Source organism: Ailuropoda melanoleuca, chromosome X, assembly GCF_002007445.2.
Source record: "Ailuropoda melanoleuca isolate Jingjing chromosome X, ASM200744v2, whole genome shotgun sequence".
Lineage (NCBI taxonomy): Eukaryota > Metazoa > Chordata > Mammalia > Carnivora > Ursidae > Ailuropoda > Ailuropoda melanoleuca.
In genome coordinates this window covers 92561716-92585861 of record NC_048238.1, presented here as the reverse complement: position 1 = coordinate 92585861, position 24146 = coordinate 92561716, and the positions used below count along the sequence as shown (strand labels likewise).

General features: G+C 40.5%; 1 protein-coding gene across 3 annotated transcripts in view; it reads left to right on the top strand.

Annotated features, from left to right (window-relative positions):
• The window catches only part of ZDHHC9 (zinc finger DHHC-type palmitoyltransferase 9), a 34785-nt gene that overhangs the window by 6704 nt on the left and 3935 nt on the right, over positions 1–24146 (top strand). For 2 of the 3 annotated variants that reach the window (XM_034649942.1, XM_034649941.1), the window contains 8 exons: positions 4568–4636; positions 6055–6215; positions 10719–10877; positions 16882–17019; positions 17954–18002; positions 18767–18869; positions 19947–20050; positions 20656–20752. In XM_034649942.1, the coding sequence (XP_034505833.1) occupies positions 4568–4636; positions 6055–6215; positions 10719–10877; positions 16882–17019; positions 17954–18002; positions 18767–18869; positions 19947–20050; positions 20656–20752 (880 nt within the window). The remainder of the gene's footprint in view (positions 1–4567; positions 4637–6054; positions 6216–10718; positions 10878–16881; positions 17020–17953; positions 18003–18766; positions 18870–19946; positions 20051–20655; positions 20753–24146) is intronic. The other variant, XM_019799016.2, reaches the window with a different exon arrangement.

Sequence of the window (24146 nt, the reverse complement as noted above, 5' to 3'; positions counted from 1 at the left end):
CCTTTCATCTCATTGTTACCTTTTGAATATGGAATCCTGAAGACATTCAGATTTACTAAAGTGTGCATAGTGCCAAATGCTAGACTAGCATATTCTGGGTTCTTGCTAGCTAGTGATTGTGTTACCTAGTGGCATCTAGGTTATTTGGGCCTCCTAGCTCATGCTCCTAGGAAATGAAGGTGTCTTTATAGAAAACTAATAGCATTCTGGCATAGCATTCTGGTAGCCTACAGGAAGAGAGAAGCCCATCTTTAAGTGTGAACCTAGGAAGGAAGCTTTGTGAGTTAGGAGGGATCATCACCTCTGTGGCTACTCATAGTCCTTGCTGCTTGAATGAGGATGGCTTGGAGAAAAATTAAGCAATGTGTGCTCCCTACCTTATTACCATGTGGGTGATCCTGATGAGAGGGGCAGGTCCCTGCAGAGAAATGGAAGAAAAAAGGCAATATGACAGCACAAAGTTACCAGGTTGAGGAAACACAGAGCTATGTAGACCAAAGCCAAACTGACATGGCAGAATATTTGTGTCTATAGTTCCAAAGTCCAGGTTCCTGAAGTTACTTAGATGAGATTAGGAAGAGGAAAAAGTGACTTTATCGTGATCTCTAACCAAGAGAACATTCTCTGGAAAATTTTTCTGTGGAGGTTCTGTCTTGTGCTTTACCTAGCCCAAGATTCTGTCTAAGACTTGGCCAACCAAATCGCAGTTCCAGAAAGTCATAGTTGCCTCTCTGATGTCAGTCTGTTAAAGTACATAGCTAAGTTCAACTTCCTGATAAAGCATGTTCCCTGGAGAAGGGTTGGGTTATGTCTCCTGAACAGTATGCTTTCCTGTCTTTGCAGTTCCATCATTCAGAATTTATCTGTATATTTTCAGCCTCTACTACTTTTTATGGTAATGACTTTCACACTGTCAATCTCTACTGAAATCATCTCCCATCTTTTTTTAAAGATTTATTTATTTATTTATTTATTTATTTGAGAGAGAGAGAGCAGGAATGAGTGGGAGGGGCAGAGGGAGAGGGAGAGAGAATCTCAAGCAGACTCCATGCTGAGTGCAGAGACCGATGCGGGGCTCCATCCCAGGACCCTAAGATCATGATCTGAGCTGAAATCAAGAGTTGGACACTTAACCGACTGCACCACCAGGCGCCCCTCCCATCTTTTGAGAATGAGTCTTAATTGAGTATAGTGATTTTCTACTTTGGGAAAAGTGAGCACAGAGAACAGGGATTTCCCCCAGCATGCTGACATTCGTTGAGATGTTTATTGAGGGAAAGAAGAGACCTCCTAAATCTTCTTTCTTAGAGACGCCCAGAGCTGGTATTGTGTTTAAGAACAAAGGAGGCACCTTATGCCTTTTGCAATAGCAAGAAGCTAGTGAATTCAGGGTAATTAGGGGGATATTTCTGGAATGGAGCAATGAGAAGGCAAGAATCTTAGGATGATGATTAGATAAGGCCAGTTACTGGAGTGCCTTGGAATACTGGCTGTGGGGTTTGGGGATTAATATAAAAAGCGGCGGGGAATTGTTCTAAGTTTTTGAGCAGGAGTATATTATAACTGAAATTTGTTACTTGTTATATTTGAAATGTGTTATTTTTGTTATAATCGAAATGTGAAATTTGCTGTTATCACTGTGATTTAGCAACTACTTAGCAGGTTTACCTGGCTAGAGATTTTGGCCCTCTTCAGTAACAAGGTGGCTCATTGCCTCTGAATTGAAAATGTCCCTGTTTGGTTAATTTTCCCCATTGCTACTGGAGCAAAACAGGCTTATGTGTCTTCCTCTGACCTTCACATAGCAGACAGTCTGGAGGCTGATTTTAAATTATGTTTTTAGTGTCCAAGGAAACTTTTTCCCTATCAGCAGACTCTTGAGTGTCATCAGAAGACCCTTGAGCCAGTCTTATAGGTGATTCTACATGCTTACTATGCTTTAGAAGTAGGTAGTGTATAAGAGAACAGACAACCGTCCATATCAGTGAGGACTTATAGCAAAGGCTTATTACTATTATGTGGGACAAGGGCCATCTTGGGACTCTAACCTTGGGCCCTTTCTGCTGTTCCAAGCACAGCTCTTCCTTAAAGCCACCCTTAACAGCTGCTATGGGAGCGGTTTTAAGCAGTCGCCAGCTTCCCAAGAGAGCTCTTCTCTGACCACTTACAGTCCTTAGAGTCTGAATCACCATCCCAACACTTGATTATTGGTCTTATCTTATTCTTTAGCTGTTTCATATGTTGCTTATATTTTTCCCAACAAAATTAACTCCTGTTTTCTCTTGTTCTTTATTTGTTAGACCCATAAACTCTTATTGGCTGATTGATTGCACTGAGCTATTAGGGAGACTTAGAGGTAGAGTACTCTATAGAACACCAATTCGTGCTCCCAGTCTGTGAGGCAGAGCCCTGCTATGGAATCTCTCTGGTTTCTTACAAACTCCACTCATGAATCTCTTTTGAATTTTTTCATCTCATTTGAAGTCTGTGTCATTATCATTGTCCCTCCAATGAACTAGCATGCTAGGGATGGGGGATGGGACATGGCACACCAGCCCAGCCTGGCACTGCTGGTTACTGCTAGACAGTACCACCATGTGGCCCATGGGACATGTGGAAGTTCAGTCATGTAGCCCAGCTATGGAAGCCTGAGGCCAATCAACAGGTTGGTAGAAGGTGGCTTAAAGTAATGATATCTCTTCAGGTGGCATGAAGGAAGACTTAGTGGGGACATGGTTGCGTTTATAAAATTCACAATGGAGAAAAGCAACTTCTAAACCCTTTGGAAGGGGGAAAGCCTCTTGGTGCTGTGGAGACAAAAGAGAGTTCTGTTTCAAGAAGTGTATGGATATCATTATTCCAAGAAGTGATATAAATGGAAAATCCTAGGAGATTTCAGAAACACTTAGCTTATATTCATGGATGACAGATCCAGTCTTCCAGTAAGATGAATTAGGGATTTAGGATACTCCTGACTTTTCAGGTTGATATTGGGAATTGCCACTAAATTTTCACATACCCTATTCCTGTCAGAGACAGATCTCTAGCTTACTGCAATTATGGGATTAACCTAAGGGGTATTTTTAAAAAAGATTTTATTAAATTATTTGAGAGAGGGATAGCGAGTGAGAGCAGGAGCAGTGGGGAGAGGGTGAAGCAGGCTCCTCGCCACTGAGCAAGGAGCTGGACATGGGGCTCAATCCCAGAACCCTGGAATCATGACCTGAGCCGAAGGCAGCCGATTAACCAACTGAGCCACCCAGGCACCCCCTAAGGGGGTATTTTTGATCATAACTATTAAAGACAGACACGATAGGTTGTAGTTAACAGCAGTCTTAGCTACTGGCTCTGTAAGTTTCCTCTTACTTGGAGTGGAAAGGCCTGCTGGTCCCACATCTGCCTTCCCAGCCACACCCACTCGCTAGTGACAGCTGGCTGCCAATAGCCTCATCTCTGGAGAACAATACAATCGGCCTATTGTGTACTTGTTGACATACAGAGTGGATTGTTTTAGCAGGTGCAGAAGATAGTCCGTGTGGAGATTACAGAGACCTTTATCCTTGATGGCGTAGCATAATTCAAATCTAAGTTGTCCTTTGTCTGGTTAGCAAGCAGGTGTTGGAATGGGATTTAGTTAATCTCTTCGGGTCCTTCGTGCGTGGGGGCAACATTGATTGTGTGTGTGTGTGTGAGAGAGAGAGAGAGCGAGAGAGAGAATGAGAGAGAGAGAGATCTATTTTCTCTATATATTTTTCCTATAATAAAATGATTTAAAATCCCTTTGGTGGCCAGGTAGCCCTGATTTTGCTATTTATTGGAGACTGTACACCCAGAGTAGTTTGAGTCCTAGAGAAATTACTTGTTTGTTTTCAAGAGTGATCTTAGAAATGGGCAGTGACTAGAAAGATGGCTGTTTTCTGTTAGTGTGGTAATTTTACTTGGCTTGCTCATGAAACAGAGTCTTACGTTTCTCCTGTGTCCTTTGGGTCCCTGATAGGCGGAGGTGACTTTTGTTTCCGAATTCACTTCTTGATTATCTGTACTACTGAAGGTGGAACAATGGAAAAGAAGGTAATCCACAAGCTAGTGATCTGCAAGGACCTTAATCACCCTGTGTACTCAGATCCTTCAGTTCTTCAAATTTTATCCCCTATCCTTAGCTTTTAGGGGAAGGAAGTAAATCATACAAAATCAGGCTATGACCGAGGATTTTGTTAAAAACAAACAAGCAGGCAAGCAAACAAAATGCCACAAAATCATTTTGCAAGTTCACTACATATGTTCACCTTCTGCTGACAAACTGCTCAGCCTAATATTATAGTTGGTTCGCACCGCCCCCACAGTCGTGTGTGTGTGTGTGTGTGTGTGTGTGTGTGTGTGTGTGTCAGGGATGCAGGGGGAGGATCTCATGCGGATTGTTCCAAAACTACAGTGAATGTACAACCTGGGGTTAAATGTTTGCTCTGAGTGGACAGCAGCTTGCCTAATCCCCGTGCCGATGAGGTAAGCCTTTTTCCTTAGCTTACTTTCTCCGCTCTCCCCCTGGTCCTTACTCATCCACTTATAGTGTGCCTCCAAGAGAAGATCTCTGTATTGAAGGAAAAAATGTGCCTCAGGAGGAAGAGAATAAAAATAGGTCAGTGATAACTCTCATCACATATTCCTGTTTATTTGGTTTGAAATTCAGTTAAATGCAACAAGTATTTGTTGATAGCTTCTTTGTCCCCATACTTGTATTAAGTTCTGGGAGATATAGAACCATGATGGTAATGTTAAGAGCTGACGTTTACTTAATGTTTACTATGTGTCAGGTGCTGTTCTAAGCACTTTATTTTATATTCATGCATTTGATCCACACAATGACCCTATGTAGTACTATAATTATCCTCATTTCACAGCTAAGGAGACTGAAGTTAATTAAGTCACCCAAGTAGGAGCTAGTAGAGCCAGAATTCAAACCCAAAGATCCCCTCTCCAAAAAGACAAGGTTCTTGGTCTTATGAAGTCCAGCTGGGGAAGATGAGGTCAACATAGTGAAAAACAACTTGGAAACAATACAAGGCTCTGGCAGTGAGGACGACAGCAGAAGAGAAGGGAGAGATTAGTGCAGCTTAGGATAGGCAAGACTCAAAAGAGGCAAGACTTCTCTAAATCCCAGATTCTTCAGCTATCAAATGGGTATAATAGACTCTACCTCATAGATTTACTGTGAGAATTGAATGAGAGAATGCATATAAAGGACTTAGTGCAGTGCCTGGCATATGCTGAGTGCTCAGTAAATTGTGATGATGACAATGATGGCATTGATGTCTCTGGGACCTGAAAAATGAGTAGAGCTGGGATAACCAAAGAGGAAGAAGGGTGGCCTTCCAGGTGAATTATGATGAAAGAGGGGGAACAAACATGATGTTGGGAAGGGGTGCTAAGGAGATACAATTTTCTTATTCTTTGCCTAAGGTCACTAAGTACCTACTAGCAGAGCTAATTGAGAAGAGAAGAGGATGGATGTTGCAAAGTCAGTCGGCAGCCCTGAAGCTTTTCATTGGCCTTGAAGCATGTCAGACGTACCCCTTGTCTGACGCTGGGACCCTGCTTCAGGAAGGGTCCTCATCTTTTCTTCCTCCTCCTTGAGCTCAGGCCTAATGCCAGATGACTGGTTATGAAAAGCTCTAGACATTCCCAGAGTGAGAGCAACCTGTGATATTTTCAAGTCCAGGCTTCCCTGACCTTAGTAGATGTGAGCCTTTCCCAAGGCACAGAGGAAATGTGGTTCTCAGCAGGCTGACAGGAGGGACTGGACTTAGTGATAGGGGAGGTCCCTTGAGGCTATCTTCTGTAGGTTATAGGTCGCATCAGTCATATAAGTGTTGAGCTCCTTCTATGTGCAGAACCATATATTAGGAATTATGGGTAGTTCAAGAGAAGAAAAAAACATGGCCCCTTCCCTCAAGGTACTGCTAAATTTTATTGTGGAGACCAGAGCGACATGCTGGTGACAGTTTGAGTCAATATAAGGTAGGTGTAACTAAATGTTCAATCACCTGCTTTCTTCAGATGTCGCTATCTGGCTGTCCAGCTGTCTCCTGCCATCCCTGTGTTTGCTGCCATGCTCTTCCTTTTCTCCATGGCTACACTGTTGAGGACCAGCTTCAGTGACCCTGGAGTGATCCCTCGGGCCCTACCAGATGAAGCAGCTTTCATAGAAATGGAGATAGGTGAGTGTTCTAACCAGCTGTCAAGATGCTGTACAGTGGTTGACTTTAATCACTAAGGGAATGGAATCATAGTGGTTGCAGATTAAGAATCATGTCTAGCCTTTTCCCTGTAAGATCCTGAATCTGAGATCATGATCACCCTATGATTTTGGTAAGGCAGATTTAGCAAGATTTGAAAGCCATATGCTTCATTCTTCCTTGTGTTGGGTTGTGTTTCAGGAGGGGTTTGTTACCAAGGTCTTGCTGCACTGTTCCCAAGAGGATAGGATTTTTTTTTTTTTTTTACCTTTGGGGTGCCATGAACTCATTTGATTTTTTTGATGAAAGCTATAAGCCTTCTTTTCAGAAAAATAGTCTTACATGTTTGTAAGTCTTACATGTATATATACATATAATTTGGGATGAATTTCAGGGATTCATAGATCTTTTGAAGCACATTCATGGTCCCCACCAAGAATTCCTGCTTTAAGGCAATACACAAGGTGAGAGGAGATAGCCATGGTGCCAGGAACTGTTGAGAATTCTAGGAAGGTAAAGGAAGCAGTTACAAGCTCATTACAGTGCAGTTTTCAGCTCAGGGTAGGTCTCTTTGGGACAGAGATAAACTGCTACACTAGCCAAGAGCCAGGGTGGCTCCACAAATGGAAGTAGAAGATCCCAGGGCTAGAGGAAGGAATATCCTAGGAGCTCACACTGGGAAAGAAGGCCATGATTCCAGTACTAGCAGGTACTGGGAGCCCCCCAGACCCCACAGCAGTGCCTGCCTAAATTGTTTGCAAGTCCAGTACCCATGTAGCTTGAGTCAGCATCCAAGCCAGATAAATTAGAAGAAAGAGACCCAGAATTTATAAGACTAAAAGCTATGCCCATGGACCACCAATCTGTGGTTAGCCTTTTGATTGTTAGGGTGTTTGTTTGCTTTTTAAATTTAATATTATTTTATTTAATTAAAAACATGCAAACATTAAAGTTATAATAGGTATTATATTTATATTTTTTGAGAGAATTTACATTTGTGTAATATTATCTACCTATACCAGAAAATACTGTGTCTTTATTTTCAGATTGAATTTTATACCCTTGAATAAAATTTTTATAGTTTTAAAATCTGATTTCTATATTTCTCATATTGAGTTTATTCCTAATGTTTATATGCATGCTATCATCAATGAAATATTTTCCCCCATTTCCATTTGATGTTTTTTCCTCCAGTTTTATCAAGATACAATTGACACAACATTGTATAAGTTTAAAGTATACAATGTGTTGATTTGATACTCCTTTAGAGTGGTTCGAAAGCTTCCAAGCTTTTGTATTTCTTTTGTTTATTTTAGCTGTATTTCCCTCTAGCTTCTCAGTGAAACTTCTTTTTGAAGAATTCCAGCCTGTTTTAGTTAAGCTAAGGGGACATAGGTTTGTGCACATCTGAGCTTGAACTACTTAGGGATGGGGTGAGAGTGGGAATAGTGGGGAGAAAGCAGAGGCTGGGTGTGTTGGTGTAGCTGGAGTTCAGGGGAGACCTGCTAAAGCAGGTGTAGTTAGGAACAAGATAGGAGGTAGAGTTGTGTGTGCCATCTTTTCTCCATCTGGATTATTCTTTTATCATCCTCTTTCCATTCACATATGGAGAAAATGAAGGTCAACACAGTGCCTTGACTTGTCTCTTACATCTTGCAGCAGGTGTTAGCATGTTTAGTTCTGTTTTGCCAGATCACTGGGCCTGAAGCCCAGGCTTGAGCTGTCACATTGTGACCTCTCCTTTTAGCATGTTTCTCTCCATAGAAGAATGCATTCTTGTGTTCATATGTACATTTATGTTATCAAGTTTTTGTCAACTTACATTCATCCCTGTGCTGGGTATGCTGTGTGTGTGTGGGGGGGGGTACTGGAGGACAGGCAGAAGATGACATTGTGATCCCCTTGCATCATAGTGCCCCATGGGGAGGATGAACCATGAACTCTGTCTCACAGGTGCCCTCATGTAAAGCCCATGCAAAGGAATATTAAGGTGGTTTGCTGATACTTCTATCATTCTCTAATGAATAGCGATCCCTATCCTTTTAAGACTTGTGGCACACTGTTATTGTTTGATTTCACAGTATCCGCCCCACTCTGCAAAAAAAGGAAAAAAGTTCCATATGGCAGATATTTTTAAAATCAAAGTGAACTGAAAAATTATTCTGTTTTTAGAATTATCCTGCACATCTAGGGTACAACGAGACAGGCATTCTCATATGCTGCAGATGGATGGGCGTGCAAATTGATGCAATCTGTCTGGGAAGCATTTTGGCAATAAGCAATATGAGCTTTAAGGATTCATACTCTTTGACCCAGTAATTCCACTTTGCTTAGAGTTTAGTTAAAGGAAATAATCAGAGTTATACAAATTACCATAGAAGGATTTTCAGCATGTCATTTTTTTCTTTTTAACATGGGCCTAGCTATTTTAATGCCAGCAACTTCATATATTACTGCTCAGAAACATGCTTTTCTTTTTTCTTTCTGTTTTAGAAATTAATTTTAGAGCATATATAGTCTTTTTAAAATTTTTAAAATTTATTTATTATTTATTTATTTATTGTTATTTTTAAAGCTTTTATTTATTTATTTGACAGAGAGAGAGACAGCCAGCAAGAGAGGGAACACAAGCAGGGGGAGTGGGAGAGGAAGAAGCAGACTCCCAGCAGAGGAGGGAGCCCAATGCAGGGCTTAATCCCAGGACCCCGGGATCACGCCCTGAGCCGAAGGCAGATGCTTAACGACTGAGCCACCCAGGCGCCCCTAGTCTTTTTTTTTTTTTTAAAGATTTTATTTATTTGAGAGAGACAGGGACAGAGAGTGGGGGTGGGGTGGGGCAGAGGGAGAGGGAAAGAATCTCAAGCAGACTCCGAGGTGAGCCTGGAGTCCAGCTCAGGGCTCAGTCTCACTACCCTGAGATCATGACCTGAGTTGACACCAAGAGTTGGACGCTCAACCTACTGAGCCACCCAGGTGCCCCAACACATGTATATATTCTTGAGGAGGGGAGGTGGATTGGGGTGGTGATCAGAGGGGATTTAAGCTTTGTCTGTAATATTTTAAGTTTTTTCATGCAACATCATTTAAATAGTAAAAACCCAGAGGCCTCTTAAATGCCCTACAATATGGAATGTTAAATTACAGTCTGTGCATATGATGGAATATTATATTGCCAATAATAATATTTTTGAAAGAGAAATTAATAACCATGGAAAAATGTTCACCATATAATGTTAAGTGAAAAATACTGGGTATAAGATTATATTTATAATGTGATCTCAAATTTTTAAAAATCATGCATGTTTATTTACCTGTTAAGGAAATACACCAACATGCATGGATATCCCTAAGTTGAGAGACTGTCAATGATTTTTACTTTTTCTTATATATATCTTCTCTTTTTTCCAAACTTTTTTTTTTTTAAAGATTTTATTTATTTATTTGACAGAGATAGAGATAGCCAGTGAGAGAGGGAACACAAGCAGGGGCAGTGGGAGAGGAAGAAGCAGGCTCACAGCAGAGGAGCCTGATGTGGGGCTCGATCCCATAACGCCGGGATCACGCCCTGAGCTGAAGGCAGATGCTTAACCGCTGTGCCACCCAGGCGCCCCTCCAAACTTTTTATAATAAGCATGCATTACTCTTATTTTTAAATGATTACTTTTCTGATTCTAAGTATTACCAGTCTTTTTCATGCATATATTTTATTTTTGTAAGCTAATATCCTTTTATGCATGTTGCTTTCTAATGTACATTTTCGTTTTGCAGTATATTGTCAATGTTGTCCTGTGTCTTCATTCACTTGTCTACATCCTTTCAAATAGTTGCATAATATTCCATCCTATGCATGCATCATAATTTACTTGACCAACCCCCTATTGTGACAGAGGTTATTTTCACGTTTTCACTATTAAAAGGGACTCTGTGACAATATCCTTGCATCAACATCTTTTGTGTATCTCTTTGTAATTTTGTTAAATTCCTAGAAATAGAATTGCTGAGTCAAAAAATATATGCCTTTAACATTTTGGGAGCCACTGCTTTATTGCTTACTGATAATGTATAAAAATACCTTCTCCCCATCCTTGCCAACACTGGGTATTTTTATTCTTTTTAATATTTGTTAATATAGTAGTAGGTAACAGTATCTTTGTGTTGATTTTTATGTCTTTGTTAGTGAATTTGAATGTTTTCATTTCATAATTTTTAGCCATTTTTATTTCCTTTATGAATGATTTTCTTTGTAATCTGCCAAAAAATGCCAAGAAACCTCTTTTTCACATGTGCACAAAAGGATCACATGGCATTCAGTGGAATTTGGCAGGACACTCTGTGATGTTAGAGTGTCCTCAGGCAATGCTAGTCTGGAGAAGACAGTAGGCCTAGGGAACTGGTGATTGCTCCCACTGCTTTTGGAGAAGTGGTGAGACTTTGGGGCTCAAATAATGACTGGCAGTGATATTAACTGTCTTTACCGATCTACAGAAGCTACCAATGGTGCAGTGCCCCAGGGCCAGCGACCACCTCCTCGTATCAAGAATTTCCAGATCAACAACCAGATTGTGAAGCTGAAATACTGTTATACATGCAAGATCTTCCGGCCTCCCCGGGCCTCCCATTGCAGCATCTGTGACAACTGTGTGGGTGAGTAAAACCAAAGGGGCTTTGTCTGGGGGAAAGGCTGAGCTGAAGGAGAGGGTCAGGGTTGTTTTTCTAGGGAAAAATCAGTAGGGGTGGGAAGATAGATTTACATAAGAAATAAGCTAGATTTAGTTAGGAAACTTTAGATAGGAAACAAGCTTCTGAACAACTGTAGATCAACTGTACTTCTGTAGATCAAATCATAATTTAAATATCCTTTAGTCTAAAATTTATTTTTAAAAAAGCCTTTTTGGTAAATGGGGAAGTAAACCTTACCTATTTTCAAATCTGGATTTGTTTCAAGTGGAACCCACCTTTGGTAGGGGGAGGAGAATTCTAGTCCACTGGAGGGCAGCATCGGGGAAGGAAGGGATCTGTAAGAAGTAGTGTTCCCAAGAAGAAAGTTGCTAGCATTTATTGAGTTCCTACTATATCCCAGGCACTGTGCTAAGTGCTTTCCCTTTCTCTCATTTAAGACTCATAAGAACCCCATGCAGTGGGTATTATCCCCTTTTTGCAGATGAGGAGCTAGGTGAAGCACCTTTGTGCAGGTTCATATAATTAACATGAGATGAAACTGGAGCAGGTCTGATTCCAAAACTGTCATTTCATCTTTCTCTGCCGAGGCTGCAAGGGTGGCGGGTATGCATAATACATGGGTCTGTGCTTCTATCTGCATATATGTGGCTTAGTTGTAATCACCACCTAGTGTGTGCTGAACCCTGGGAAAGCTCAGCAACAGGCAGAAAATATGTCTGTTGATAGGCATATATGTGCAACTCCTTTCCTTACCAATAAGCACACTTCTTTTTTTCAATGTTTTTTTATTATATTATGTTAGTCACCATACAGTACATCCCTGGTTTCTGATGTAAAGTTCGATGATTCATTAGTTGCGTATAACACCCAGTGCACCATGCGATACGTGCCCTCCTTACTACCCATCACCAGTCTATCCCATTCCCCCACCCCCTCCCCTCCGAAGCCCTCAGTTTGTTTCTCAGAGTCCTACTTCTTTTTTTTTTAAAGATTTTATTTTTTTTATTTGAGAGAGAGAGTATGTGCACATGCCTGCAGGGCAGGGGGATGGGGGGAGGAGCAGAGGGGAGGGAGAGGGGTAAACAGACTCTGCACTGAGTGCAGAGCCCAACACAGGGCTTGGGGCTTGATCCCAGGACCCTGAGATCATGACCTGAGCCAAAACCAAGAGTCAGACACTTAACTGACTGAGCCACCCAGGCGCCCCAAGCATACTTCTAGCACTCTTTGTATATGCCATGGAACATGCCTGAGTGAGTACATTGCTTTCTTTTTATCAGCCAATTCTTTAGGCAAATGTTGGGAAGATAAATCTTACTTTATGTGGTAAAAATCTGTATGTAGATAGGACTTTTATATATTGAAACTTGTTTTAAATTAGCTAGGAAACTTGATATTTCAAGAAGGTCTTATGTGAAGGTTTTCATAAAGAATTCCTTCTCCTTATTAATATTCTTAAATATAAAGAACTCATGCAATTTGATTTTTAAAAAGAAGCACTAACATTCCAGTAGAAATATGGACAGTTCATAAAACAGGAAATGTCATTAACTAGTTAACATGAAAAAGGGTCATCCCTACTAAAAATCAAAGAAATAAAAATTAAAACAGGATCTTTTAAAATCTAGAACATTAGTAAATAAAACCTGATAATGTAGACCTACCCTGACAGGAGTGTAAATTGCAACAAACTTTTTGGAAGAGAACCTAGTGAGATTCATAAAAGCTTTAAAACATGTATACCCTTTTTTTAAAAAAATATTTTATTTATTTATTTGACAGAGAGAGAGACAGCCAGTGAGAGAGGGAACACAAGCAGGGGGAGTGGGAGAAGAAGAAGCAGGCTTCCAGCAGAGAAGCCTGATGCGGGGCTCGATCCCAGAATGCCGGGATCACGCCCTGAGCTGAAGGCAGACGATTAACGACTGAGCCACCCAGGTGCCCCTAAAACATGTATACCCTTTGATGTGAGTGATTCCCTTTCTAGGGATCTATCCTAAGAAAATAATCAGGGATGTGGTAAAAGATTTAGGTATGGAAATATTTACCTCAGGATTATTATATTGATGAAAAATTGGATAAACCTAATTGTCTGCCTGTGGATAAGTGGTCAAATAAATTGTGGGACCTTCATGCAACAGACTTATGGGAAAAGCTCAAATCAGAAAGCTAAATGAAATAAAATAGGATCTAGGCTACATTTATAGTGTGATCTCAGTTACACATTTGAAAAAAATGTAAGTACATGTAAAGATATACACAGGAAATACACCAGAATGCTTATGCTTGTGGTTTATTATCTATAGGTTGTGGAATTATGTGTGATTTTGTTTCCTTCATTTTTCTTTTTTCTTTTTTTCAAGTTTTCTATGATGAGCATGTATTAATTATATTATCAGGAAAAATATGATTTAAAATACAGTAGGGGAACGTGGGTGGCTCAGTCAGTTAAGCGTCCAACTCTTGATTTCGGTTCAGGTCATGATCTCAGGGTCGTGAGGTCAAGCCCTCTGCTGGGCTCCACACTCAGCATGGAGTCTGCTTGAGATTCTCTCTCTTCCTCTCCCTCTGCCCCTCTCCCCGCTCACTCTCTCTCTCTCTAAAGTGAATACATAAAATCTTTAAAAAATACAGTAAAAATATATCTGTATAAATCTACAGTTTCCAGTGTTTGAATATGGCACGTTTGCTTAAAGTGAGGCTGTATCTGTAATTCTTGATCCAGATATTACCCTAACCACTTGGACGTGTCTTCTCTACATCTTCTTTTCCTTTGCTGAAAAGATATATTGTAGCTGTTTAACCAGGAGATGTACCATTCTTACAGTCTTAATTTTGACCAGTACATAGCTCATTTTTTTTAATGGTGTATTTTATTCTTTGTGCTTTTTTTATTCATTAAAATAATACATGTTCATTGTAGAAAATACGGGAAGTACAGAAAGTATAAATAAAACTTAATCCCAAATTTGCTCTCCATTTTGCTGTATCTCCTTTCACTGTCAGTTTTTTGTGAAATTAGATCACACGTGATAGAGTTTTTAATCCTGCCTTTGTCACTTAACATTATATCCTGAGTATTTTACTACATTTTTAATAAATGTTTTTTGAATATATTATTTTAATGACTGCATAATCCATCATATGGCTATATTCTAGTTTATTTAGGCAGTTTCCTATAATTAAATATTATTTACCATTCCATTTTATTCATTATTATTACACTGCAATCAAGATGATTAAATTTAAGGATGTGGAGAAATTGGAACCTTCATATACTGCTGGTGGGAATATAATATGGTGCAGCCACTGTGGAAAACAGTTTGGCAGTTCCTCAAAAAGTTAAATGTGGAATTATAATATGACCTAGCAATTCCACTCCTGGGTGTTTGTGTGTGTGTGTGTGTGTGCACGCGCGTGTGCACATGTGTACCTGAAGTAGTCTGCTCAGGCTACTATAACAAAATACCACAGACCGGGGAGCTTAAACAAAAGAAATACATTTTTTTTAACAGTTCTGGAGGTTAGAAGTCCAAAATCAGGGTGTTGGCAGGATTCTGGTGAGGTCTCTGTCTCTGGCTTGCAGGTGGCCACCTTCTTGCTGTGTTCATATGGCCTGTTTTCTGTTCTTATGGACTCCTGGTGTCTCATCTTCTTTCTATAAGGACACCAGTCTGACAGGTTTAGGGCCCTGCCTTTATGACTTCATTTAACTTTAGTTACCTCCTTAGAAGCCATGTCTCCAAATACAGTCACATTGGGGGTTAGAGCTTCAACATATAAATTGGGGGGGGGACACAGTTCTGTCCATAACAATATCAAAAGAATTGAATAATAGATACTCAAACACTTTTGTACATCAGTAATCCAAGTGTCCATCAACAGATGAATGGATAAACAAATATGGTATATCTGTACAATGGAATGTTACTCAGCCATAAGAGGAATGAAGTGCTGATATATACTACAATTGGATGAATCTTGAAAACATTATGCTAAGTGAAAGAAGCCAGGCAGAAAAGGTCAAATATTGTACGATTCCGCTTATATGAAATATCTAGAATATGCATAGAGACAGAAAGATTAGAGGTTGTCAGGGTCTGGGGGAAGGGAAAAATGGAGAGTTACTCTTTAATGGGTACAGAGCTTCTCTTTGGGGGTGTTGAAAATTTTTGGAAATAGTTAAGTGGTGATGGTTGCACAACATTGTGAATGCAATTAATGCCACAAAATTGTACACTTAAAATGAATAAATTGGCAAATTGCATGTTATATATTTTACCACAATAAAAAATCTAATAAAAAATTACTGAACTTAAATTTCTGTACACATCTATTTCCTTATGAGAAATTACTGAAAATGGATTTATTTTGCCAAAGGGGTATGAGCCTTATTATGGCTGTTGATACAAACTGCCAAATTGCTTTTCAGAGAGGCTCTCTCAATTTATACTTCCACAAAGAGTGTATTAGTGTCCATTTTATGCTATTCTCACCAGCTCTGGATATCGTTTTTTTATATTCTTATTTTGATAGGTAAAAATTGTCTTATTTTGTACTGGTATTGCACTGAATTATTAGTGAATCTGAAAACATTTAAATATATGTTTATGTGGAATTTGTTAACTGTTTTTGCCCTTTGAGTATTTTCTTGAAGGAGTATTTGTATTTTGTTATTGATTTGTAAGGATTTCTCATATACTAAGGTACAAAGTTTACATATATTTCCATCGTTTTTTTCCTGTTTAATATTCTTTTATAGTATCTTTAACATATATAAAATATTTTTTAAGGTTTATGGAGTCAAGTATATTTTTCTTTAACATCTGTGTTTTCTTCCATTACTTTTATGCTTACTTAGAAAATCCTTGTCTATACAGTGGATAACTGTTCATCATTTTTTAAGACTATTCATTTATTTATTTTAGAGAGAGGTAGAGAGCAGGAGCAGGAGGGGCAGAGGGAGGGAATCTCAAGCAGACTCTGTGCTGACTGCAGAAACTGACTTGAGGCTCGACCTCAGGACCCCGAGATTATGACCTGAGCTAAAAGCAAGAGTTGGCTGCTCAACTGGCTGTGCCATGCAAGCGCCCCTCCTCTATTCTCTATAGTTATTTTATGGTTACAATTCGGTTTTATATTTATTTTTAAATTTTTTTAGAGAGGTAGAGAGAAGGGGGGAAGAGGGGCAGAGGGAGAGGGAGAGAGAAAATCATTTTTTTTAAAAGATTTTATTTATTTATTTGACAGAGAGACAGCCAGCGAGAGAGGGAACACAGCAGGGGAGTGGGAGAGGAAGAAGCAGGCTCCTAGCAGAGGAGCCCGATGTGGGACTCGATCCCGGAACACCAGGATCACGCCCTGAGCCAAAGGCGGACGCTTAACGACTGCGCTACCCAAGTGCCCCGGGAGAGAGAAAATCTTAAGCATGCTCCACACCCAGCTCAGAGCCCAATGTGGGAATGGATTTCATAATCCTGAGATCATGACCTGAGTGGAAATCAAGAGTCGGGCACTTAACTGACTGAGCCACCTAGGGTGTCCTGTAGTTTTATCATTTTTTTAAAAAAGTAGAGGTTAAGAAAAACCACACTGTTCATTTTTCAAAATTTCCTTGGCTATTTTCATCTACTTATTCTTCCTAAACTTAGTAAGTCCACCTAAGATTTTTCTTCGGAAAAGCAAAGTCTCTGTTGTCAACTGGCAGTGAGGCAGCTCACTTGACCCCTCAGTGCCTTAGCTTCTTCAACTGTAATGTGAGGAAAAGAATATCTTCTTTTGCTTGACTTCCAGGTTGATTGTGGGGATCAAATGAGATGACTGAAAACATTGTGAAAAATAGAAACCAGTGTTTTTTACAGTTGAAATCGGCAGTGATCCTGGGGGTCTCTAAATTAGGTACTATGTGGATGGCATGTTGTGCTTTGCTTTGGAGGCTTTGGCATTAGACTCTCTTTTTCTCCCACAGAGCGCTTCGACCATCACTGCCCCTGGGTGGGGAACTGTGTTGGAAAGAGGAACTACCGCTACTTCTACCTCTTTATCCTATCTCTCTCCCTCCTCACGATCTATGTCTTCGCCTTCAACATCGTCTATGTGGCTCTCAGTGAGTATGCAGGGCAGTGTCTGTTGGTGAAGGTTGGGAGAAGACTTAAGGAAAGCTGAGGGTAGTGGTCAGGTTTCTTGGTGGGACTTCACCATTGCTAAGATACCCCAGGACCAATTAGAAATGAATACTACTTTCTGCTCTCAAGCAGAACTCCAAACCTCAGCTCACATCAATCCGTATTACTGAGCATGTTGGCCTTATCATTGGTCTTCTGCTGAAGACTGAGGCTCTGATTACTGCTCTGTACCCAGAGTAGTGGGCATTTCTGAGGTGATTCCAAAGATTGAGGATGTATTTTGGCTCTGCATCCTTTATTCTTCTGCCTTGTAAGACCTGCTGTGTGCCAGGTGGTAGAAGGGGTTACACTAGAGAGATGCCTTTAAGTAGCTTATGGTCTACTTTGGGAGACAGAAAATACACACCCACATGTGTGATTGTGCATGTGCACACAGACACACAGGTGCGCGCACACACACACACCCCAAATCACCCTAACGGCAGTTGGGGTGTGGCATTAAATGAGGCTTCTTGATCAAGAGATGAGTTCGCAGCTGGGTTTTGAACAAGGGAGGGACATGGATTTGTGAGGAGAGAGGGTTTTTCTTGGATATTGCTGATTTCTTTCATCTATGAATGAATATTCCCCATCCATGCCCATAGTTGGGGGCTCAGGAAAAGGGAGGGGAGCAGGAAGCTTGGCTCCTGGCAGACTCTGTAGTCCAGTGCCAGGTCCCACAGTGAAAATGTAAACTCTTTAATGAGGATACTACCAGCTTGTAGGTGAGAGTCCCTTGTCTGAGTGAGGGCTTAATCTCTTGCCAACTTGTGACAAGGGATAGGGAGGGAAGGAAGTGAGTGGGTACTAGGATAAGTGTGCATTTTTTACTAAAGTCATTGATTTTTCTTTCTACTTGTCCTCCCAATTTAACAGAATCCTTGAAAATTGGCTTCCTGGAGACGTTGAAAGAAACTCCTGGAACATATCCTCCCCTGGCAGTATGTCCCTGTGACGCCCTCTTAAACTAGTTTTGAGTAGGCTCTCTCTCTGCATTTCTCCCACCATCTCATTTTTTTAGATGTTAGAGAGTGCCAAAATCTAAAATTAAAAAAAAATGTAGTTTTAATGGTAGCAACCAGAATGGAAGATGGCCAGGGCTTAAAGGGAAGTCTTTCCCTCACCCCTTTCTCCACTGCCTCCCTCCTAAGTCCTTCTGATCCCGGGCTCAGCCCTGCCTCCTCTAGTGGACTGTATTTGTTTCAGTACACCTCTTATGTCACTTGACCAAAGTCCTCCCTTTCTGTTACAGCTCGGGCTTATTTTGTACAATAGTTGCATTTCTGAAAAGGAGGTTCAGATGGGATTTCTGTAAGTCACGTTCTGTTTTTCGCACCAATTTTTCATTTATAAAGTTTATTTTTTGATGGATTTTCCACTGGCAGTGATGGCCAACATTATTTAGCTTTGGCCCTCTTCTAAACGTTCTCTTCAAAGAGCTAATTATGAATAAACAAACACTTAAAAACACCAGAAATGTTAGAGAGATACTCATGGTGAATAAATAGGAGTCCTTTACCTTTCATATATCCAACGAGTTTAGAATTCATCTGTTGTTATATATGGATACTTGGCCATTTGTGATATATGTTCTGAGAGGTAAAGATGATGTGATTGGTGCCATGAGTATGGGCTGAGGCATTGAGTCCCCTGGTGTAGCTTCTTCAACATTCCTTAGCATCACCTCACTGTTCTAGAAGTGCTCATTTGCTTCTTCACACTCTGGTCCGTCGTGGGACTGACTGGATTTCACACTTTCCTCGTGGCTCTCAACCAGACAACCAATGAAGACGTGAGTCAATTTTCCCTTTTCCTCATCACATATTCTTCCTCTCTCCAAAGCCTATTCTCTCATTACCTGCTTGAGAACTGAGTCTCCAGGGCTTGGGAGGTTGAGGCAGACAGAAACCTGGTGTGGGAGATTGTTCAATCCAATGTGTGGAAGCAAAAGCACACTGCTTTGTTTGGAGCTGAGTGCCTGTCAAGAATTGAGAAAAAGAGGTTCAGTGGTTGAGTGGTTACAAGGTCTTCAGCTGTTCATAGGTCCTTAAAGGCTAGTTAGTGCCTCTGGATTTGGAATGGAGAGGGACAGTTGCACTGAATAAATCCCTGCTTTTTAAAACTTACCGATGAATCCATGTTCATTGTAGAAAATCAGAAAATAATAAAAAAAAAAGAAAATCAGAAAATAGTGATGAGTAAAACATAGCAAATAAGTCCCTGTAACTTTACCTCCTGGATGTCACTATGGTGTTTTTTTTTTTAAGTTTTTATCCAAGTTCACCATTGTTAATGGTATGATTTGTAGTCTTCCAGACTTGTTCTCCTGTTTGTTTAGATGAATATTTATTTTGTATTTTATTTTTACTTTTTTATTTTTTAGATTTTATTTTATTTATTTATTTGTCAGAGAGTGCACACAAGCAGGGGGAGCTGCAGAGGCAGAGGGAGAAACAGGCTCCCTGCTGAGCAAGGACCCCCCCCCCAATGCGGGACTCGATCCCAGGATCCTGGGATCATGACCTGAGCTGAAGGCAGATGCTTAACCAACTGAGCCACCCAGGCACCCCTATATTTTGTATTTTTAATTTAAAATAATACATACTGTTCAGCTTCTGATTTTTCACTTGATTGTGAACATTTTTCTGTGGCTATGCGGGTATTTCTTTTTTCCCTGTTGTGGTAAAATATACATAATATAAAATGTACTGTCTTAGCCATGTTTAAATGTAGAATTCAGTGGCAGGAAGTACATTCATGTTGTTGTGCTACTGTCACCACCATCCATCTGCAGAGCTTTTCATCTTTCCATGCTGCAGGTATTTCTGCAACGTAATTTCTACTATAAGCCTTGGCTTTTATCTTGCAGATCAAAGGCTCATGGACAGGGAAGAATCGTGTCCAGAATCCCTATAGCCATGGCAACATTGTGAAGAACTGCTGTGAAGTGCTGTGTGGCCCGTTGCCCCCCAGGTACTCAGAGGACTAGAAGATTCTGAGATTCTTCAAACTGATCCTATTACCTGGCCTGATGCATTCTTTTTTTTTTATTAGAGAGAGAGAGAGAGTGCCAACAAGAGTGGGGTGGGAGAGGGACAGAGGGAGAGGTAGAGAGAATCCTGAAGCAGATTCCCCGCTGAGTGGGGAGCCTGACATGGGGCTCGATCCCAGGACCCTGAGATCATGACCTGAGCTGAAATCAAGAGTCAGATGATGCTTAACCAACTGAGCCACCCAGGCACCCCTATTGCATTCTTCTGTATGTGGCCTTTTGGGGTCAAATGGGTTTTCCTGGGGATTATCCCTTTGTGCCATATCTACATGGACCACAGACCACAGGCTAGTTGTTTTGAAGGGAGGACCTTTCATTCTTATTTCATTTGTTTGTTCCCTGCTTAATGTGGTATTCCTTGGTCTGTGGAAGAAAAAACTGAATGGAAGTTAGAGGCATGTGCTAGGAAACACTAGGCTGCTAAAGGGCAGGTTTATGTTTTCTCGTATACACAGTGAGGTTTTAGGGGGTGGGTGGGTGCAGGGGTGAATACAAAGTGCTTTATTAACAGTCTTCCCTTCTTCAGTGTGCTGGACCGAAGGGGTATTTTGCCACTAGAGGAAAGTGGAAGTCGACCTCCCAGTACTCAAGACACCAGTAGCAGCCTTTTGCCACAGAGCCCAGTAAGTATACCTGACGTAATGGCTGAGTCAGTGATAGAAGTTGTAGGCTAAATTTATACCTTTGAGATATAATTAGGCAATTTCATGTCCAGCTTCTGCTCTGACATTGTCTTCGGATCTTTGTGCCCTTGAGGTAGATTAAGAGCTAGTCATTCTTTGACATTCTGTGCCAGTCAGTGTGCTAGGTGCTAGGGATATATATGCCGGTAAACAAGGTGAACAATGTCCCTGCTTTCAAGAAGCTCATTGTCTAGCGGGGATGAGAGACAAGAAAACAGGCCATTGCTTAATGTTGTGAAAGTGCCTTGAGAAGGGAAGCATAAAATGCTATCAGAGCAAAGATAGGGGTCAGGGCAGTGGGGCTAGAGTTAATGGAGTGGTTACTGTGGTCTAAGGGGGCTTCCTCCTTGGCATATGCAGATGTTGTGGAAACTCTCCCAGCTGTTTTGCTTAAGGATATACTTTATAAAGTATGTTCCTAAAAAGTTACTATTTGACATTTCTTTTTTAAAAGATTTTATTTATTTATTTATTTATTTATTTGAGAGAGAGAGCGTGTGCACGCGTGCGCACGCACAAGCAGGGGGGAGGAGCAGAGGGAGAGGGAGAAGCAGACTTCCTGCCGAGCAGGGAGCCTGACACGGGGCTTGATCCCAGGACCCTAGATCATGACCTGAGCCGAAAGCAGATGCTTATCTGACTGAGCCACCCAGGCGCCCCTTGCCATTTTTTTTTTTTTAGAATAGCTTTATTGAGCTGTAATTCACATATTGTAAAATCCCTATTTAAAATGTACGGGTCACTGGTTTGTAGTATGTTCACAGAGTTGTGTAATCATCACAACAATCAAGTTTAAAACATTTTTATGATCCCTCACCCGTGCACCCATCAGCCGTTACTCTTTCCTCCAAGTTCCAAGTTTCCCCCTAGGTCCCCCAATCCCATCCCTAGGCAACTATTAATCTACTTTCTTTTGCTATAGATTTTCCTCTTCTGTACATACCATATAAATGGAATCATATCATGTGTGGTCATTTATGACTGGCTTCTTTTATTTGACATGATATTTTCAAGGTTCATCCATGTTGTCTCACATAGCAGTACTTCATTCCTTTATATGGCTGAATAATATTCCCATATATGCATAATACCACATTTTATGTATACATTCCTCAATGGATAGCCATTTGGGTTCTTTGCATCTTTTGGTTATTATGAATAATGCAGCGATGAACTTACTGTGTAAGTTTTTGCGTAGACATATATGTATTCATTTGTCTTGGCTGTATACCCAGGAGTGAAATCACTGGGTCATATGATAACTCTATGTTTAACCTTTTGAGTATCTGGTGGACCATTTTCCAAAGTGGCTGCACCCTTTTACATCCCCCACCAGGAGTGTATGAGGATGTCAGTTTCTCCATATTCTTGGCAATACTTGTCATTATTATTTGACAGTCTGGTTCTAGCCATCCTAGTGGGCGTGAAGTGGTATCTCATTATGGTTACGATTTGCATTTCCCTAATGATGTTGAGCATCTTGTCATGAGCTTATTGGCCGTTTGTATATCTTCTTTGGAGAAGGGTCTCCTCAGATCCTTTTTTTTTTTAAAGATTTTATTTATTTATTCGACAGAGATAGAGACAGCCAGCGAGAGAGGGAACACAAGCAGGGGGAGTGGGAGAGGAAGAAGCAGCCTCATAGTGGAGGAGCCTGATGTGGGGCTTGATCCCATAATGCCGGGATCATGCCCTGAGCCGAAGGCAGACGCTTAACCACTGTGCCACCCAGGCGCCGCTCCTCAGATCCTTTATCCATTTTTAAACTGGGCAATTTTTTTTTATTGTTGTGTACTAAGAGTTCTTTATATATTCTCTATGTTAGTCCCTTATCAGAGATATGATTTGCAAGTATTTTCTCCCATTCTATGGGTTGTCTTTTCACTTTCTTGATGGTGTCCTTTAATTACAAAAATTTAAATTTTGATGTAGTCCACTGTATCTACTTTTTAATTTTGTTTCTTGGGCTTTTGTTGTCAGATCTAAGAAACCATTGCTTAATCCAAGGTCATGAAGACTTATGCCTCTGTTTTTTTTCTAAGAGTTTTATAGTTTTAGCTCTTACGTTCAGATCTTTGATCCATTTTGAGCTAATTTGTATATATGGTGTGAGGTAGGGGGTTTAAATTCTTTCTTTTGCATGTGGATATCCAGTTGTCTCAGTACCCTTTGTTGAAAAGACTATTTTTCCTCCATTGAATTGTCTTGGCACCCTTGTCAAAAATCAATTGACTGTAAATGCAAGAGTTTGTTTCTGACTCTCAATCCTATTTCATTGATCAATAGATCTGTTCTTGTGCCAGTATCACACCATCTTGGTTATTATAGTCTTGTAGTAAGTTTTGAAATTAGGAAGTTTGAGTCGTACAAATTTATTCTTTATTTATTCTGTTGTTTTGGGTGTTCTGGGTCCCTTGAATTTCCATGTGCGTCTTAGGATCAGCTTGTCAGTTTGCAAAGAAGCCAACTGGAATTTTGATGGGGATTGCATTGAATCTAAAGGTCAGTTTTTGGAGTATTGTCTTAACAAGATTAAATCTTCTGAACCATTAACATGGGCTGTCTTCATTTGTTTAGGTCTTCTTTAATTTCTTTCAACATGTTGTATTCTTCAGAGTATAAGTTTTTACAATTTTATTTATTTATTTAGAGCGTGCACATGTGAGTGGGGGGAGGGGCAGAGGACAGGGAGAGAGAATCTGAAGCAGACTCTATGCTGAGACAGAGCTGGATGCAGGGCTTCATCTCACAACCCTGAGATCATGACCTGAGCTGAAATTGGGAGTCAGATGCTTAACCAGCTGAACCACCCAGGTGCCCCTAGTATAAGTTTTTTTTTTTTAAGTTTTATTTATTTAAGTAATCTCTACATCCATCGTGGGGCTCAGACTCATGACTGCAGATCAGGAGTCACATGCTTCTCCAACTGAGCCATCCAGGTGCCTCCAGAGTATAAGTTTTATACTTCTTTTGTTACATTTATTCATAAGTATTTTATTCTTTTTGATGTTATTGCAAATGAAATTATTTTCCTAATTACATTTTTTGATTGTACATTGGGAGTATATAGAAATTCAATTAATTTTTTTTTTTATAATTAATTTTATTTTATTATATTATGTTAATCACCATACAGTACATCCCCCTGATTCTGATGTAAAGTTTGATGCTTCATTAGTTGCGTATAACACCCAGTGCACCATGCAATACGTGCCCTCCTTACTACCCACCACCAGTCCATCCCCTTCCCCCACCCCCTCCCCTCTGAAGTCCCCAGTTTGTTTCCCATAGTCCATAGTCTCTCATGTTTCATTCCCCCCTCTGATTACCCCCC